We start from the raw sequence: 20,035 nt of genomic DNA, 5'->3' as shown, positions 1-20,035 counted from the left end.
TTTTCCTCGCCAGGCGACACGGTTGAAAGTTAACATTCCAAGCGACGATTTTTAATCCTTCGTTCGATAATGGATGAAATTTACTTCGTGCCAAAATTTAACGGTAAAGCCTTTTTATTAACGATTTTTCAAATAAAAATAAACCAGATGTTGCGGAAATAATTAAAATTAAACAAATTTTACGAATGGTCAATGCTTTTGAAGCTTAAGAGCTTACGCAGTTATGTAATATTATCGGTCTATCTCTCTGGCCCGCATCAAAGTTTCCTATTTTCTATTATACTCGCGACGACATTATCGGCCCTTATTATACGTCACGTCCTCGCGAACAATTCCCCTGTTACAATCTATTGTCACGAGTATCGTGACGTAGCACATTCGTGGCATAGATCCACCGGGATAACGTTCGGACAAAGCCAGACGTAGATCACATCCACATATCTCTCTCTCTCTCACTCTCTCTCTCTCTCTCTCGTGGCCAATCGTAGAACAATCCCGGACTCAAAGGAGAGTGACGATGCACGGGGAAGGATTCGGCAAAGGTTAGCACCGTCTGTGCATCGATAGGGGGATGCTCTTGGTGCACAGGGTACGTTAACCCTCGGCTCGCCTTTGACTCTTGCCGAGAAAGGACAAGGGACGTGGGGAGGTATGGAAAGGGGTGAGGTTGGATAGCATCCTCCGTTGTGCCGGTAGGAAAGCTCAAGGATATAGGATAACTTTGGTGTCAAAGGACTGCAAAATTTCCTGGAAGGATCTTTCGCGCCGCGCACACGGTCCTACCTATCATATTTAAAACGTGAAAATATACAGTACACAATATCAGGATCTAATTGAATTTAAAAAATAAATTTTGCTAAGACATGTTATGAAGAATTTAATTATTCGAAATACAAAAATTATATGATTCGCGTATTGCAAAGCGACAGAATGTGATATTTGATTTTTAAAATATGAAAAATTCGAAAAACTCAGAAATATATCTACTTGTAATAAATATACATATATGATACTCTAAAATGTAAGATCCAAAAAGAGTTGGAAAATTCTATTGTTAAAAGTTAAAGATCTGTAGAATTTTTGGAGATCTTATGGTGTATTGAAAAGCGTCACATAATAATTCCGATATCAAAGAAAACGAGAGTCCTGCGAGTCGAAGCATTCCGAGGACGCCGTTCTATTGGCCTCCGCGGAGGACTTCGGCTTGTATGCAGATGAATGGAGATACGACGCAGCTGGGCTTGCATATCCACTTTGCCTTTCACGTAGGACGCGACGCGATGGGATCGGGTGATGATATCGATTCGCGACGCGTTCTCGAAGGTCCCGGATTGACGGCTATCTTACTTCAAATGGACCGACGCGGCGGGACGGTATGACGGAATATAGATGCACGAAGATCGTGCATTGATAAATAATATGGTTCTCTATGAGATTTTATATATAAAAGAAATACGGAAATATTTTTTGTCTATGAATTAGTAGTCCTTCTTTTTGCTTCTTCATCGCTACAAATATATATATCTATTTTTTTTTAAATTTAGTCTTAAATAAAAATGTCTAAAGAATTTTCTGTTTAAGAAAAATTTATTAAAGCTACCCTATATATATATATATATATATATATATATATATATTTACCACGTAGTCTGCGTACGAGAAGTGAATTACAAGTGTCTTACAACGAGATAAATTTTCCAAGAGAAAAGTTTGTTTCAATAACGCCGAATCTGTTTTTTCTCTATCTTTCTCGCGTCTTGTACTGATCCCCCTTATCCGCGTCCCTTTTCTTCCGACTTATCGATCCTCGCGCTTCCACATGCCCCGAAGAAAATCCATTTGCAAGAAAAATCTATGAGAGAGGTCCACTTCTCCAACTCGAGCAAAGTGCAGATACGCGGCGAGAATCAGTTTTCCGGGTCGGGGCTGCCTAACCTCTCGTAACCTTCGTGCTCAATCGACGACGCGACCCCGATATCCTTTCGGCATCCTCTTTAACTTGTCGCTATCGTTATATCGGATCTGCTCGGCGACGGTCGACGGAGAAACGAAGTCTATTCTTTATCCCGGTTGTGCACAGGCGCGCGCGAACCGACTTGTATATTTCTCGAATACGATTGCAGCGATTTCTCTCGCTGAAGCACACAGCTCTTCCGACGGGACAAAACGAACAAAACTTTATTCTGTTTCGCGCTGCGAAAAGCCCTTTCTCCGTCATCTTTGAAAAATTGTTTAGCTTCCTCTTCGTCATTCTAAAGATAAATCAAAATAAGTTGACAACTATTTATGTACAATTTAATTGCTTATCTTTGAGATAAAGCATGAACTTTAAATATTCTACTAAACTTCATTATCTCAAATTCTATTCAATTTTGAAAATAAAAAAAAATATTTATTCCTGACTTTTTTACTATTTTTTTATTTTATAACTTGCTAAGGATTTATATTTATGTATAATTTAATTACTTATCTTTGAGATGAAGGAGAGACTTTAAATTTTAAATATTCTACTAAATATCTCTTTCACTCGATTTGAGAGAATTGTAAAAAAATTTTTATTTTCATATTTAACTTTTTTATCAGTTTCTTTTGTTTTATAATTTTCTAAAATTAGCAAATTTTCGAGATTGATGACATCGCGTATATGCACGCATGTGGATGCGACTGATGTTTCTGTTTCGTGATGTAATTTAAAATCAACGTGACATTCGGTATCGATAGATGATACGCATAGGGTGATGAGGGATTCGCGGTGTCACCATCGCGTCCGGCGTGGTTTTCACAAGTACCTACAATTACCAATTATAATAGCGCGCCGACTAATTAGTAAACAGTAGTAATAACAACGCGCGTTTATCGATCAGCGGCCTGGGGAACCGGCCGCATCGGTCGCTAATAATCATCGATTCCGGCCGTTCGCTCGTTTGCTTTGATAACCGCGGCTTCTCTTATTCGTTAGAATAAGACGTCGTATGTATTTTTAACTCGCCTTCGCCGCTATAAATGCAAAAACTATAAATATCAAAATCTTCTAAGATAACCCGAGCGAGAATATATATATCTATATCAACTCAATGTAATATGAGAGATAGACTATATCAGGGACAGAATATCATCTATATCTCGAACTAAATAAAAAATTACGGCGATAAAAATGTTTCGAGATTTCGAGAAAGAAAAATAAAATATTGATTAAGAGAGAATTTTTTTCTGTTATCGCAACATTTAAGTACCGTATTTTTTAATACGCTCTCTATTTGTGGATTCGAATTTGACACACATCCGATATATACAATATTCTTTTTCGGATTTCAAAGTTAAATGGATATAATCTCTCTTACTATCCATTAATTTTCTCATATCCTTTTTCTGATATAATCTTTGTGGAGAATTATAGAGTTTTTTATTCCGCAAAGTTTTCTGAAATATGTGAGGATTAATATACGTCTTTTGCGGAGAGCAATCTGTGCGTCACAGCGCTTTTATCTCCAAATACTGCGACACACACACGCACGATACATTCGAAGATCTCCTCTGAGAGCCGCGAATACCGTAGAAAACTACCCTCGGGTATCTCGAAATTTCTCGGCGAGGATGACTACATTTCCCATGGGAAGACGGTCTTCCTTCTTGGACTTATTTTCGTGCAAGATGAAAGGAAGCGCTTGCGGTGGTCATAGAGCGTCGCGAGGGAAGGGAAAGAGTCTCGGAGAGTCCTTAGAGCTCTCTCCACAAACCGTCCTCCGACACGGAAATCAATCTCGACAGCTTCTCGTATCAATCTCGCATCGCACCTGAAGCGCCCAATCACGACCGCGCGGGGTGTCCGCCGTTCGTCCATTTGGGAAAAAAGTTCACCTCGAAAATCCTCGTGAGGCACGAGAGAATAGCCGACGACGACGAGAAGTAAGAGGGACGATGTCTTCGCCTGCGCGATCGCTCGTCCGGATGAGCGGTTGGATATATTGGTTCCCGATCGATCGACCGTCGAACAAATTTTTTATTGCGGGAGAACCGTCGCGAACCGTCGTTTAGGAACACGTACATTTCACGAAATATCGATTTTATATAACATTTGCAAGATATTTGCACATTTAAAATACAAAATTCTTCTCTATGGAGAACGATAAAAAATCTATGAATACAAAGTAATGAATGCAAATTAGCATTCAAAGGGAAAGCTCAAGTCCGACATTGAAGCTTTGCTCGATAATTATCGATCACAGTCGTAGACTGAGAGTAAAAGAGATTGGATATGACTTCTGATAGGGCCTCATAACCGCTACGTGATAAGAGGATTGGAAGCTCATTTTGCACGAGCTTCGATAGCCCCATCGAGGCAATCACATGATAGAATTTATGAATAGCCCATCAAAGATAACCACGAAATTCATTTGCAACGTACGCTCAACATTTGATAACGTAATACGAAATTTATTTAAATCTATGAATGTGTTAAATTGCACAAATAAATATATCACGTAGAGAAATATACCTATAATTTATAAATATTATTAAAATTTAATTAAAGTAAAAAATTATTTTTTTTAGTTAAAAATATATAATATAATATTCATAAATGTGATAATAAAAAATTTTAGATTTTATTTTATTTTTTAATTGCACTATAATATTCTGCTTTATTAAAACTTCACATGTCACATGTAATTAAATGTAAAACTATGGGGTAAAACAAGCCGATAATATTAATGGCAATATTATGAATTTGTCCTACTTTGATAAAGTCACTTTATTCTCTTTCTTTTTCTCTCTCTCTTTCTTCTCTCTCTAATCCATCATATAAAATTAATAAGTTTCAATGCAGTAAAAAAACACATATGCAAATGAATGGAGCAAAGTAATTAAAAATCGATGCTGTCATCAGAACTCGGGTCCAAATAGATTCGTATAACATTACTAACCGCGCCAATTAATGTCAATCGCTCGTAAATTGTGTCGCGTTTTATCGCGACTCTTTGCAACGCTCAATTAAATTTTCGCGGACGTACGAATAAATTGTTAGCAACGTAAAAATATATATATTCGCCGAAATATATGCCGTTATTTGCAACGCACATATATTTTGCGCTCGTCTGTTCGCCCCCGCGCAATTCATATTTAAATATCAAAAAATATCCGTGTTGAAACTTTCATATTGTGCGCGTACGGAGATGTATGTATATGTGTTGAATCCTTTATTTATACGTATTTTTGTTGGCAAAAATATAGTAGTTTACGCGATAAGCGCGATATTTCTTTAATAATCGCAATTTATTTTGACATAGTGCACAAAAGGGTTAAAATCCGTACTCTTCGCGCGAGGAATAAACATATCAGTCACGACGATTACACGTTATCTCGAAAGGGGTGGAAAAGGGGAGCGTTTCACGAACGTAAATTCTGATAGAAACCCCTACGCCTCTGAACCTGATCTGACCCCTCGGCTTGTTGTCACCCTCCGCAAACGTGTTATTGCGATTGAGTGCAGCCAACTACACTCGCTCTGAACATCGATCCTCGAACGTGTCAGAAGCCTTGACATTAATGCACGTTGTCGCGCGTAATTATGAGTCGGAAACGAGTAATTCTGCGACGGTAATGTAGCGCGAGTCGTGAGAAAAACGCGATTTGTGGGCTCATTCGTCGTAGGAGAATCAAACGAGCGAGCAAAAATTAACGGTGCGTTATCGGATAAAGCTAGGGAGGGAGACTGTATATATTCCGGGATAATTATTTTTCGGCGGAAAATTTCAGCGACATAAATAGTGACGTTCCGAAACAATTTCGCGTTATTGCGCAAAAGCTTGATGTTATCGTGCGAGTCGAATAATTTCCCATTTAATTTCGGACAGATTTGTGCACGTGTCAAGGCAAGAGCGTTTATCATAGTCGCGCTCTCGTACACGCTGATGTGATCCCGTGAATTCTGTCATACGATAACTCTCGCGAAACAGTAATATACAGAAATGTTTGAGCTTCAATGTGTAAAATACAGAGATAATCCTTACTATATACATTATAATGCAGATATTATCATCGTCCATTTGCATCGTTATTTTCGCACAGTGTCGCTGTGTTAGCGGCGTATGGAATATTGCGGTATAAAACACGCTCATTCGAATATTCGCATATAATAATCGCAAATGATAATCAGTGGACCGTATCACAAGATAGAAATTATAACTGTCAATATTATATAATTATGTAGCTAAACTCTTTTTATCGAATTAGACACTTGTTTTTCTAAATCCTTGGGTTCCTCAATTCTTAAAAATACTTTTAAAATCTTTAATCTCTTTACACAATTAACATTTATGTGTTTATGTATTTTCATTGCGAGGCTGTATAAAATAGCATTTATATATCATCTGCTGATTTCATCATTTAGAATTTTAGAATTTAGAGATCTAATAAAAGAAAATAAATAAATAAAAATTAAAATAAAAATTTAATATCAAAATGAAGTTTAAGCATTACTAATTTAGACATTCAAATATTTAATAAAAAATGACACACACATATAATCAGTAATATACACACACATATCACATATGTATAAAGAAACATTTTTTATACAATATTATACGCATTTATTTTTTTTTTCTCTCGCTCTTCCTCTTTCTGAAAAATCAACCACATCTTGTCTCCAATCACGAGTGGAATATAAGTTCCTCCCGCTGTGCGCAAGTAATTCGCAATTGGCTCTGCTAATTCTCCCGCGCGCGGGCCTTTTCGGCTAATTTCAATTAGGGATAATTGATTGCTTTACACCCGTCGTTCGTACTCGGCCCGTCCTCTTTGTGTGCGCTCGACAGAGGACCATTCCGCGACGAAGACAGTCGTTGAAATCGAAAGATGGAGTGAGAGATTCGCGGAGGGAAAGAGAGAGAATGCGGTAGGTGGAGTAGGGTACGATATCTCCTTCAACAATTGAGGGTCCGAGCAGAACGTAGGAGGAAGGAGGGAGGGAAGGGGGAGGATTTAATCGCATGCGGTCCATTCCTATTCAACCATTCGATCTAACTACCATCGCAGTCAGCCACCGTGAAGGATATCTCCTCTAATTGTTGGCCATCGATCACTCGATGATCGAGCAAGCGCGGAAAGATGGAAGATTAAGATGTTCGGAATTAATTCACAGATCTCTTTTATCACGATTCCTCGAAGGTTTAAAATCTTTGAGTACAAATACTACTATTTTGTGTCAAATCAATGTGATTCCAGTTCAAATATATATATATATACATATACAATATTGAAATACCGACTCACAATCGAATGTCATTGAGCGACGAGTTTCTATATCCGGCTGCGACACCCCTTCTCGTTAAAGCCCGCGGCGGTCTCACGATTGCGATGAAGAAAATGTTTGCGCGAAACAAGGAATTAAGGGGGGCGTCGCCGCTTTATGCGAAAACTCCCTTCTCTCGCGCGTGCAAGTCGCCCTTAGGCAAGAAGAGAGAAGATTGCTTCGACTTGGTACAGCCGAGCAAAATTTTATCCCGATAAGAGATGAATATAAAGAGAGATTTTCTAATATCTTTATATATTTAAATTTCTCTTATAACCTTGTCCTTTTTACATCGTCTGAATCTTTTTTCATTCTTGTAATAATCATAGACTTTTCTCTATGAAGTTTCTGTTAACCTGGCACAGTCTCTCATCATGAGAAATCATATTCGAATATATCGCATAATTAAGTATTAATTTATTGCTAATTTGTTGTTTTAATTTTGGCTTTATTGTTTGCGAAATAAGCTTAACAAATAATAAAAAAAGATTTAATCATTAATGCTATGCACAATATATATATATATATATATATATACAATATATAATATTTTGGATAATATGTTATAATACTTTAAATTCGATTAATATTTTTAACAGTTATCAGCTGATTTCTGTCAAAAATATTAATCGAGTTTAAAGAATTACAATATATTATTTAAAACGTTATTATTTTAATTTTTATACCAAATTATTATTTTAAAAATTAATTAGCAAATTGACGCTTTAATCAGCTAATATCCGTCAAAATATATTAATAAAGTAAAAATTTACTAAATAAATTTTAAAATAATATGTTATAAAAATTTAAATAGATGTGTTGTAAATAAATCATGTAAATTCGCGCGATAAAAATGTAAGAAAACATTTAATATATAATATTTGCATATATAACAAGAGTTAGTATAATAAATATAAAATTAAAAAAAAAATTTGAAGAATTATTTGAAGTAATGAATTATTTTCTATTTTGTTTCAGAAAATCCTAGGAGAAACATTCCATCCTGCCGATGTCGCCGATTATGGACACACGTAATCTCTTTTCGCAGCGCGAAATAGGTAAGTGAGAATATGTATCAGACACGTATTTTTCGATTTCGTGACCAATGGTAATTCGGTATAACTGTTAAACATTAATAAGCATCATGCATGCGCGACAAAATCAGGCAATATTTACACGACCGAAGCATATCAGTGCGCATGATGTTAATTATTTTTGCTGGAGTAAATGCCTCTCATTTGTCTTGTGTTTGATTTCGCGCTTTTACCATGGCATCAGAAAAATTCGTAACGTTGAAAATTTAATATTATCAATCTGTTTTAAAAATATTAATGACAAATAATTATTATAAAAATACATATTATCAACAATGTATACATGCAAAACACGTGTTGTATGTTTCGCATAGTCTGATGTCTCGAATATCTTTTAACGTTGCAGATGTCGAGTCGCGAGTGCAATCTGAGATAAGTGTCGCAGGTACCTTCGAACGTCGCGTGTGACGAGTCGGGAGTGTCGAATCTAGCGACGAACGCACGTCTCGATCTACCCATTGGATTACGCGGTCGGGCATCCGCGATTATTTAAAGTCGGCGTTCGTCGCTTCGCGAGTTCGAGTGTTTGTCGTGAGACATTTCTCCAAACACGTATTTCGCGCAATTTATGATAAATATCGCGGGTACCTGCCGCGTGTGACAAGCCGCGAGTGTCGAATTTAGCGACGAACGAACGTCTCGATCTACCCATTGGATTACGCGGTCGGGCATCCGCGATTATTTAAAATCGGCGTTCGTCGCTTCGCGAGTTCGAGTGTTTGTCGTGAGACGGTTCTCCAAACACATATTTCGCGCATAGTTTATGAAGTGTCGCGGATATCTTCTAACATCGCGGGATGGATGGCGAGATGGCGACCGGTGAGTCTATTAATTATTTTCTAATTATAAATATTTTCTGCATTTTATTTTCTTATAAATTGTACTTGAAAGCCATATATAAGATATTCCTAATCTCGCGAAATAAAAAATTATAGCAAGAAAAATTTAGTAAAATTTTGAGAATTTTTTAATTTCAAGTAGTAATTTTTAAGGCATAAATCTCTGTGCAATCATATGCTACGTTTAAATGATTTGTCCGTGAATCGCGCATAAATATAATATTAATGATTAAGCAATTTTGATTACTTATCAAGTTTGTTTCGCGAGAAATAAATTCGGGATTATAGTATAACAAATTAACAATAAGTTTAATTATGCAATATACCTAAATATAATTTCTTGTAACGAGAGAGAGAAAATGGAAATTATCTTATATATGTCAAGTTTCTTATGTGTTACCTCGCCCTGGATATATATTCGTTTTATTTATCCTTCACTTCTCGTAATCCTCTTCTTCGTTCTATTCCACTTTTCTCGTTCGAAGTGCGGCGGTGGAGGTTTTATTTATACGGTGCCATTCGTTATTGCTGCTTCGCGCCATTGGGACGCTCGGAAGAGGGTTGGTGGCCTTCATTAGGTCTTCTTCGCATTTAATCCAACTTGAATGCCAGCGTCGTGGAATGGGAGCGGAGCTGTATTTCATTCTCGCAGGATGCCCCTCGGGGTATTTTGTAGCCATCCAAGCCACGCGGACCAATTCGAGTCACTGACGGATAAGCGTCGTTCTCGTGCGCGCGCGATGCGGTTTCGTTTCGTACCTGATTAATTAAAGCCCGGGCGATGCCTCCGCGGCATTTCAACTGCTTTTCAGCGACGTGTATAAGGGTAGAATACTTGAGCGCGAGTTTAAAAAGCGACGGCCATAAGTTATCAGCGCGAACGTCCGCGCCGTATCAGCGCCGGCGATAATAAATGCGCGGGCAGATTCCTCGCGAAAATGTAGCCAATTTATTCTCGTCGCGGCGTACGAATGCGACGCCGACCTCTGTACGCGGGCGCGATGGTATCGTCGGCTCTCTCCGGGTGCACGGAAAAAAAGAAGTTTCAGCATAATTACGTCGTTCCGAGCGCGAGTCATCGCGGAGAAGGTGTAATGAGACGCCAACTGTTTCCTCCCGCGGTCACGAATGCGCGCGGCACCGGCTCGTTACATAAATTATTCGTTTTTATTAAGATAATTGTTTGAGTTTTTAAAGCTTCGCTATTTCTACCCTCGGTATGCCCTCAGTATCATGCTATGCGCAACTCTCTTTTTCTCGTTCTCTATGGAAAAATAATATACTAAAGACGCGGTGTTTATTACATGTTCGCCAAGAATTGTATCTGCGAAGGATCAAGGCGCACATTATCATCGAAATTATATTAAGTACAGTGGAAGATAATTACGTTTGTACATATCGTATAAAGATAATTAGGTTGTACGTATCGCGATAAATTTATTAAAAAAAGATGACTTTTTCTTCGCGTGCAAGATCGTTGTGGAATTCGCGGCGCATATCGGGGCCGGTTAGTTTTATTATAACATAAAATACGTAGCCATGTCTGTAACAACCGACATTAGATACGAAAGCAATTAGAAAGGAGTTTATGAGTGGCGCAGGGAGTCCCCCGCCAGGCGCATTCCTTAAAAAGATTTTAATTACAACCTATAAACGCGACGAGCGGTCGCATTTAAGTCTCGTTTCATTATCGCGCCGAGCCATGAATTCGCAATTCTTCAGCCATCTTGGCATTTATATGACATAATTAAGATTTTTTCTGACGTGGCGACGCGCGGTCGACAACCGGAAAGTGTTGAGAGCAACTGTACTTTTTTTCTTGTTTTTTCTTTTTTTTTTTTTTTTTCGCGCTTCGCTTTCCGTCAGTTTTCCTCGTGACGTTGTGACGAATTCTCGTTTCCCTCGACGAGGCAAACGCGTCCTCGTTTTACTTGGCGCGAAAACGCAAATGCTCGCATTTGAAAAATTATTACACGAGATGATTCATCCGGTGGCCTTATCTTAATTGGTTTAAACTCAGCGGCGAGACCGCTGCCGCCGCCACGAAGAGCAGATTGGAATTTCTGGTGCCGTATGCACGATTATGCCGGTAGCGTACACGCGATAAAACGTTGCGGAATTAAACGAGATTAAAATCTGTTGGGATTACCGCCACATCAAAGCGGTCTTCTCTTTTTGCGACTCGTGTATATTCAAATCTGTCGGAATTTTAATCTTTCGCTTTCTTTAATGAGAATGTGCGCAAAAAGCTATAATATACTGGCGAATATTATAAAAAGTCTAATAAAATAATTATGTAGGTATACGAGTAACTTTTATCGCATGAAAATATCAGAATCGTTAACAAACGTACACACGTTTCCGTAACAGTTCCCGGACAGATAAAGAAATGACAGATTGGAAACATCAAATCCCGTTAAGTCTGAAAATAAATTTCGATGAGAGAAAAATATGTTTCATCAATTTACGCGCTCGATGATCTTATAATCCTCGAAGCGCAAATGTCGGATTTATATCAAATATAAATCCTCTCCTCGATTATATAAACTCACCGTCTCCCCGCTAATTCTCATAACCGACACTCCACCGTGATTCAATAACAGGTCAATAATAAACTCGATCAACCGAGAGGAAATGGCGAGATCTCACCGTCCCCCCTCCCCCTTCTTCAGCTTCCGTGCACTTGGGTGAGTTCTCGCAGTCCCCGACAAGACAAACGAAGCCGCCCCTTTCCTGGCCTGTGGCTACGAGATGTGTCACAGACGCCCGAACGGCTTGTTCCCCGGCACGTAGAGCACAGTGTAACCAACTTCCGTTGGCTCGTGGGGCACGGAACTCAAAGTCGTCGCATACCACACACCACACGCACGCACACACATGCATATATGCACATATGCATATATGTATATACTCTTTTCGAGATCCCTCTCGTCTCCCCCCGCGAACGTCTCCTATATACCTACCGGGACTATACAGTGTCTTTAAGTTTCGCACAAAGACCGGAGGAGCAGTTAAGTTACCTAGAAGCCAGAGTTCGCACCATTCTCCTTTGTCATGCCCCTCTTTCCTATCCGCTCTCCTTCTCCCCCTGACCACCAATCTTGCAGTCACCCATCTAGCGACCGACGCGAGCCTCGTCTCTCCGGGTCTTCTTTACTTGCCCTCTCCGGGTCTTCTTCGTCCCCGAGGCGACCGAAGTCTTTAACTTTCCGCGACTAAATTTACCGGCAGTCGAAATACCGCGCCATTGTCCCCGTCGCACGTCACGAGTGGAATGAAAGAGCGTCTCGTCTAGCTCCAAGAGTGTTTTGAATTGTCGTTTAGATTCGTCGTATCCGCGATTGTTCGAGAAACCGTAGATTCTTAATGGTGAGCGTCAAGGATTTCCACCTGAAAATCTACAACGGGATTCGTATTCTATTCAGGAATATTACGAGATACGTGAGCTTGCGAAACGGAGAAGACGCTGCAAAGTCCCGTAAATATATCGTAAAATGATATAAAAATTGCTACGCGTCTCTTATTTAGGATCAGATTTCAATTTTTTGCGGGGCATCGGAATTCTTTTGAAAAATTTATATCGACATGTGTATATAATCATTCCGATTTGTGTAGAAACGTTTTTTGTTGATCCTATGCGATTTTAATCACGCACCGGTGTGCGTTTTGCAAAAGCATTATCTTGCCGCAAATGTGACTTTTCGGTATGAAAGGCGCGACCGCGACTGCGGCTGACCTGCACTCCTTAAATCTTTACTCGACCATCTATGTATTTAAAGTAGGATAATACGCTGGCGCACGACTGTCGTAAGCTTCCCTACACCTGTGTCGCTACACTCGTAAAAGTGTTCCTCCAAATTTTATTGCGACTACAACTTGGATGCTTTCTTCGGTCGCTTTAGAAAATGGTAACGCGAATTTTTATTCTGTTGACGCAACTCGAGACGTACGAGGCATTTGTAAGCATATTTAAAAGCCGGATTTAAAACGACGAATCGTGCGAAGAACTTGTAATAAATTTACGATTAAACGTGAATTATTTTTACTCGAAAAAAAAAAATTTCTATCGACTTGATCGAGTTATAAGATATCGATTAAAAACGCCTAGCCTTCGAGCTTCGACTGAAATCGAAAAATCGCGCGGGACAAGGATGGACGGGACGATGGGGCACGTTCGGGGCGAGCTGAGGAAAAGTCGAGGTAATCGGGCGAGAGGTAAAATGATAAATTAAACCGACTGCAGTAACGCTCGGCCGCAAAACAAGGCGGGTTAAGCTGCGGAATTATGAAAGTTCCAAGACTAATTGTGAAACTTTTCGCGATGTACAAAATTGCAGTAGATTCGCGCGCGCGTGTGCGTGCGATAGAAAGAGAGAGAACACAGGGTCAGTCCTCTCGTTACCGCTCGAGGCGAAGTGCCGTCGAGATAGGCGCCGACTTGAGGAGATAAAGAGAGCTTTTCCTTATCGCGCGCGCGCTAAGGGCAGAGAGAAAGGGAGAAAGAAAAGGAGAGAAAAGGGACTCGACACTCTCTCGAGGGACAAAAGGGGACGGAGTCGTAGTTTCGACCTCTTCCAAGTTCTCCATTCTGTTTGGATTCCGCGCGCGAAAAAACCTGAATCGCACGCTTGTTCAAAGTTACGGACGGGTAAATTGCGATTTACTAGAATTCCGCCAAAGTTTATTATCCGCAAGTCGTCACGAAAAAAAAGTGCGCAACGTCTAAATATACGGGAATTAAAGCGGAGATTTTAAAACGTCAAGAACTTGAGAATGCTCTAAAAAAATTACGGGCGTAAATATCCCGCTGGGTCGGAGAGAGAATCACAATCTTAATCTAACGAGAGAATGCTCTATAGTAAAATATTATTCTTGTTTAAAATATGAGGCGTTGTTATTATGAAAATATGTAACAAAAATGCCTGAGCGAGTAATATTACAAAGTTACTTATTTTCCACTTATTATCTCGAGTAAATAATTTTCAGCTCACGCTTTGAGCTCCGAATCGATGCAGTCAGCAGCGTCACGCGAGCATAACTATCCTCGTGCTTTCTCGAGGGCATCAAGCCAGGCGTCTTTTATTTACCCCGCATCACGGCGACGGAAGGGATGGGGAAGGGCGGGAAAAGGACGGATGACGGGGCGAAGGGAAGGAGGATAATGTAATTCTTGACAATCTCTTTCACAAGACGCGTCTCGTAAAAAGTCTTTTGCACGCGGTAATTTCGTTCGAGCTGTTTGCTCTCCAATACGTCGCTCTGGAGTAGACAAAAAAAAAGAAAGACAAGGCGAAGCGTTCGACGAGCAGTCGACGAGGAATAGAAGTAGCGGCCCGTCGACGAACGTCACCGACGACGACACTCCTTCCTTCGTTCTTTCTTTCGCTGTCGTTGTCGTCGTCGTCGTCGTAGTTTCACGGGAAAAAATGCCTTGGGCCGAATAACATTGATCGCGCCAACGAAAAGTCGACGACCTTACGACCTTTGATTATTTAATCTGAATGTTTCCCGAGGTGGTCTCCGAGGTAATTCGTCCGGGTAACTCGCGACATTATCCCCCGTGGAGGAAAAACGGACTTAAAGAATAAGTACGCGCGCAGGAGTGTATCGTTGACAGCCGTAGGAGAGTTTGTTTTGATACTTTTATTGTAGCGAATGTGAGTTTCAAGAGAGAAAAATTTCTCTCAGATCAGCCACACAAGTACACGTGTGTGTATGTATTTATGGCTAAGTTTTTTCCTTGAAAATAATTCAAAGAAAATTTTCCACGCAAAGCATGAAATATATACAGTTATATAATTTTTATAATCGTACAAAACACATTATTATACTTATCAATTTATTCCTTTCATATGATAAAAAGTGATATTTTAAAAATATCTTCAATATTGAAAGTATGTTTTTTTATCTCTATAAAAATTGCAAAACTCTTTCAAAAAATAATCAGGAACTATAAAACTATAAAACTATTAAACAATAATTTAAATTTACTCACCTCACGGTTGCTCCTTTCTTACCCGATGCCTCTCCGGGCCTCCTTCTCGTACAAGTTTCGAAACACTTGCATTCGCGTTATTTTTTTTCGTTCGCGACGCGCGGCGACGCCCGGGTTTTAGCTATCGCTATTACGATATTGGTACGTGCGACGCGATCGGATTTATACGATAATTAACCACCAAAGACGCTAATTAATACACTCGTCCTTTCGCGGACTGGCAAGAAGCGCGCGACCGTTGATCACGAACAACCGAAGAAGAGCACTGGAGGTGGAGCTAGACTGGCACTGCCAGGTTCGGAACGCGCAACGATACGTCGCGCCGAGTCGTAGTGGTGTATTAATTAGCGTCTTTGGTGGTTAATTATCGTATAAATCCGATCGCGTCGCACGTATCAATATCGTAATAGCGATAGCTAAAACCCGGGCGTCGCCGCGCGTCGCGAACGAAAAAAAATAACGCGAATGCAAGTGTTTCGAAACTTGTACGAGAAGGAGGCCCGGGGAGGCATCGGGCAACAAAGGAGCAACCGTGAGGTGAGTAAATTTCAATTGTTTACTAGTTACATAGTTCCTGATTATTTTTTGAAAGAGTTTTGCAATTTTTATATAGAGATAAAAAAACATACTTTCAATATCAAAGATATTTTGGAAATATCTTCGATATTGAAGGTACGTTTTTTAATCTAAAAATTGCAGAACTCTTTCAAAAAATAATCAGGAACTATATAACTATTTAAAAGAACCTTAAAACTCTGCTCAAAACTATTAGAACTCGATGTGTAAAAAAATGTGAAGTTGGCACCCCTATTTTTTGAAACTGATTTTCGTTATCGTAATGACCGGAACTATTTCTAAAAATTATCAAGAACTCTTCCTATGGTTCTAAATAACTCAGAACTCTTAACAGAACTATGATAGCGTAACATAGGGGTGCCAACTTCACACACCCAGATTCGCCTAATAATACTGGTCCTTCTCCTCCCTCATCTCTCCCTCCTTCCGGTCATGGAACCTTGCTTCATGAAACGCTCGTTTTCCGGTGCGACGCTCACCGAGAGGGTTACGCTTGCGCGCGGCTTAGCCGTTCAAATCGGATTAATTATTTGCCGGCGTGGCCGGTTGTGCGGCCGAAGGCGCGGCCCTTTCTTATCGCCGGGTTTAACGCAAGCACGGAAGGGCACGCGCTAGGGAGCGGAGGCCGCTCTCTACGTGTTTGCCTACGAGTCTCCGTCGAGATCGATGGCGCCATGCCACGCCGATGCGACTATCCGTGTAAGCGTTTTCGCCATGTCGTCCCGTCCGCCCGCCCGCGCGGCAGCGCAAACATCGCACGACGAAATTACACACCGCGCGCGACATCGCAAACACACGGACGACGGACGCGAAGACGAGACGAGACGAGACGAGACGAGACGTGGCGAAGCGAACGAGGGTGCGCCTAACGAGGCCCGTCGTCGCGTTTACCATAACCCGCCAAGGATAATAAGGATTTTGATTGAGCAGGTTGTTTGTGTCGCGTGTTCCTTATTGATCAAAGACGATGCGACGATCTCTTGGGCGACCGGATGGCCTAACGATGAATTCGCGACACGATTGAAAACGACTTGATGTAACATTTCTTCTTTCATTATTCAAAGAGAAAATTTTTAAAAAATTTTTATTAAGATAGAACAAGATATATGACATGTCTGAAAATATGATTTTCTACGTACTCTTTCTGCTTTTTATGGAAATTGTCGTCTCATTATTTCACGAAATTCATAATACTTACTGAATACTTTTGTATCGACGGAATTATGCAAATATTAAAAATTCTATTTGTCCGATCTTCGGAATGAGAACAGTTTCGCGTGAATGCGATTGCCTTGTTGTTGCGCCCGCGCTCTCGCAAATTCGTTTCGATTTCCGTTCGACGCACAATAAAGTGCAACAGGATCCATTAACGTGGACGGATCGGCTGACACGTCGACTCGCTGACGCTGCGCGATATTAGTCAGCTCTACACTCAATCGCAACAATGCCCTCCTCCCTCCCTTTCCATCAGGATCTACATCGATGAATGCCCAAATGGATGGTCGAATGGCCGTAAACGCGAATACGTCCATAACGGACGTATACCGCCACCGCACCGCGTTGCTTCCCATCGAAGAAGCCCTGAATTACGAAAGCGCGTAAACGTCCGGGGCACATATATCGAATGCATCTTTCCGATCCGCCGCGGCTTTGCAACTCGACGGATGCATTACGGATGCAAACGCTCGAGCGCTCCGGTCGAGATCAAAGCGCGAAATACCGAAACTCGGCTCGGTGAGGCTAATGCACTTCGGCGCGGCCGAAACGCGAAAGCCGGACGAAGAAAGGAAATAATGCAGATGCGGGTAGAGGCAGAGGTAGAGACGGCAAACCGAGGAAAATTGAGTTCCCGATCGTGTCGAGAATTTTCCCGCGTTGTCGTGGTCTATTCCGGAAAATACGCGATGCAAGAGCGGAGACAACGAAATTTTCTTGATTGTTTGCGGATTTTACGGACGCGTGAAGATATTTAAATATTGCATCGCACGTATTTTTGTCAGATTAGTTTATAAAATTAGCTCCAACTTTTTTTTTTAAATTGAAACGTGCGAATTTTATTGCACTTTTGATGTTTAATATTGTATAATCTGTTAGCATAAAAAATCCTCGAAAAAATCTTTACTTCTGTATTTTTGCAAAGTTTCTTTGTTACCATTTAAATGACATATCATATACATTTTTATTTTTCGGAGAGAAATTAATGAAAATTAAGCATTACGATGTACTCACACATATGATACAGAACCAGATTCTTCGTGCTTCCGTTGTATTTCTGGAACGCTCGATTAGTCGGCGCAAACACAGTCACGTGGCGATATGTGAGAGTCGTATTGGCCACTTGACTGGCTTCCAGGAGCTGATAAAACTGCAACAGAAAATTGCGGTACGGTTTTAAAACGAGTTTGACCCGGCCATCTCTTTGCTGATCGCGCCACTAATTAACGGCACACGGTGCACGCGAAAAAAAAAAGAAAAAGGAGAGAAAAAAAAAGAATTTAAATGACGCTTACGCGGCATTATGCGCGCGCGCTCTTGGAACAAAATCAAACAATCGCGCTCGAAAGAGGACCGATTCATAGGAGGTCGTTAAATTAATCATCGTTCCCGTACGATAAAGTAGAAAACGAGGTCGGAGAACGAAGCGATCGATTCCGAACGTCGACTCGAACGTTTCTTCTTCGCCAGGACATATATATATATATATAAAAAAAGAATTCATCCATCCGACCCTCTACGACGGGAGCAATGTCTGCCTCGAGCAATTCGCATCAACGGGGATTAAAGTTTTTCGCAGTTTGCATCTCGAATTCGGGCAAACACGGGTTCGACGAGCGCGCTAGCACGCTAAAGCATTTAATCCGATGTGTCGGTTGAAATTTTCCGTGGACTTTCATCCTCCGGCAGCGGCGGCGACGGCACAAAGGAACCTCGTTAGTTATCAATGCTTAATTAGCCGGATACAAAGTCGGATCTACCAGCGGGTATTACGAGTCTACCCTTCATTGCAGTGGAGAGAGAACCCCCCTTTTCTGTCGACCGTCGCGTCGCTTGGGATTTGGGGGGCGAAAAAACATACAGCAGCGGAAACTGAAAGATATTTTGACTCTTTAGAACGTTGAATATTTTTTTCGACACTCGATTTGAAGAATTTCGCGTTACGCTTTTCGGTTCTCGCTCTTTTAAACGTAATTATGACTAATCGCTGCATAATTACTGCTTTTGCGATTTTACATCGTAATTATTATAATGTTATTCTATATGATTATTATTTCGTAACGTCAAATAATAAGAGAGCGTAAAATAGTTTAATAAAACATTTAATTCAACGCTCGCGATATCTCGCGACATTTGTGCGCGACGTTTATGCATCCGAACGGAGACTCTGAAACGTGGAAAAATTCATTCGGATTCATTCGTATTAGAGACCCGGAAAGTATGTCTCGACCGGTATATATGATAAAAGCCGCACCGAGCTGCTGCTGCGGCTCGCTTTGTCGATTTTATGACGCGTGTGGCATTCGAACAAGTTTTACCGTACAAAAGCGTCGCCGAGGCTTCCGATTCTCGTAAAACTCGGCACGACTATCGTAAAAACGCGATTATTTCGTCTCATTGCTCGAAACTCCGCTACTGAGGGAGAACTATGTCGGCGCTCGGCTATAATAAACTGCTAAAGTTTCCGTACGCAGGAGGTGTACCTTGCCGGTGATTTTTCCGCAGCGGCAGAAGTACATGCTCGCTCTAACACACACAGACAGTTCTTCAAGTTCTTCGACTTTGTCAAAGTTAATAGAGCAATTTCGCATTTTGTATTTTCCTGTGCGATTCTATGTTTTATATCCAGCGTTAAATATATTTTTCTTTTTCATCGTCATTAAACTCGTCTACGACATTTTTACAGATTAAAAATAATAAAATAAGATCAGATCTCTCTTTTTTTTAACGTTAATTCTGCTCTACAGATCGCAAATCACTCTTGGCAAGATACCCGGAATTACATTTGGCTTGCAAAATCAAAACGTTGATTCACGAGTTATTAAAGCTCGTAAGTTTCGCGGACGACACTGTCGGAGGCGGGAAACTTTGTTACCGCGACCATATATGCTAATTAGTACACGGCAGGATAATTGGCAGGGAGATTCGGGAAGCAAGGTCTATTAGTTGCATTGGTCGGTCGGTGGTGCCGGCAGGAAATTTCTGATTAATTAGTGGAAGCTGTATGCGCGAGGATGCGGTTCAT

At 40.6% G+C, this 20,035-nt stretch overlaps 2 protein-coding genes across 6 annotated transcripts in view; one reads left to right on the top strand and one right to left on the bottom strand.

Moving 5' to 3' along the window:
- Positions 1 to 20,035, top strand: part of LOC145938166 (PHD finger protein 14) — a 243,433-nt gene that overhangs the window by 23,870 nt on the left and 199,528 nt on the right. For both annotated transcript variants that reach the window (XM_083041584.1, XM_083041583.1), the window contains exons 2-3: positions 8,270 to 8,349; positions 8,732 to 9,204. The gene's annotated coding sequence lies outside the window, so the exon portion shown is untranslated. The remainder of the gene's footprint in view (positions 1 to 8,269; positions 8,350 to 8,731; positions 9,205 to 20,035) is intronic.
- The window catches only part of Fas1 (fasciclin 1 Fas1 domain-containing), a 226,998-nt gene that overhangs the window by 72,245 nt on the left and 134,718 nt on the right, over positions 1 to 20,035 (bottom strand). For all 4 annotated transcript variants that reach the window (XM_083041586.1, XM_083041589.1, XM_083041588.1 and 1 more), the window contains exon 2: positions 18,025 to 18,160. In XM_083041586.1, the coding sequence (XP_082897712.1) occupies positions 18,025 to 18,160 (136 nt within the window). The remainder of the gene's footprint in view (positions 1 to 18,024; positions 18,161 to 20,035) is intronic.

The sequence above is a fragment of the Prenolepis imparis genome, unplaced genomic scaffold, assembly GCF_030444845.1.
Source record: "Prenolepis imparis isolate NDT839.2.m4 unplaced genomic scaffold, iyPreImpa1.0 SCAF_7, whole genome shotgun sequence".
In the NCBI taxonomy this organism is placed as follows: domain Eukaryota; kingdom Metazoa; phylum Arthropoda; class Insecta; order Hymenoptera; family Formicidae; genus Prenolepis; species Prenolepis imparis.
The sequence above is the reverse complement of the archived record's forward strand: the minus strand, read 5'-3'. Positions and strand labels throughout refer to the sequence as shown.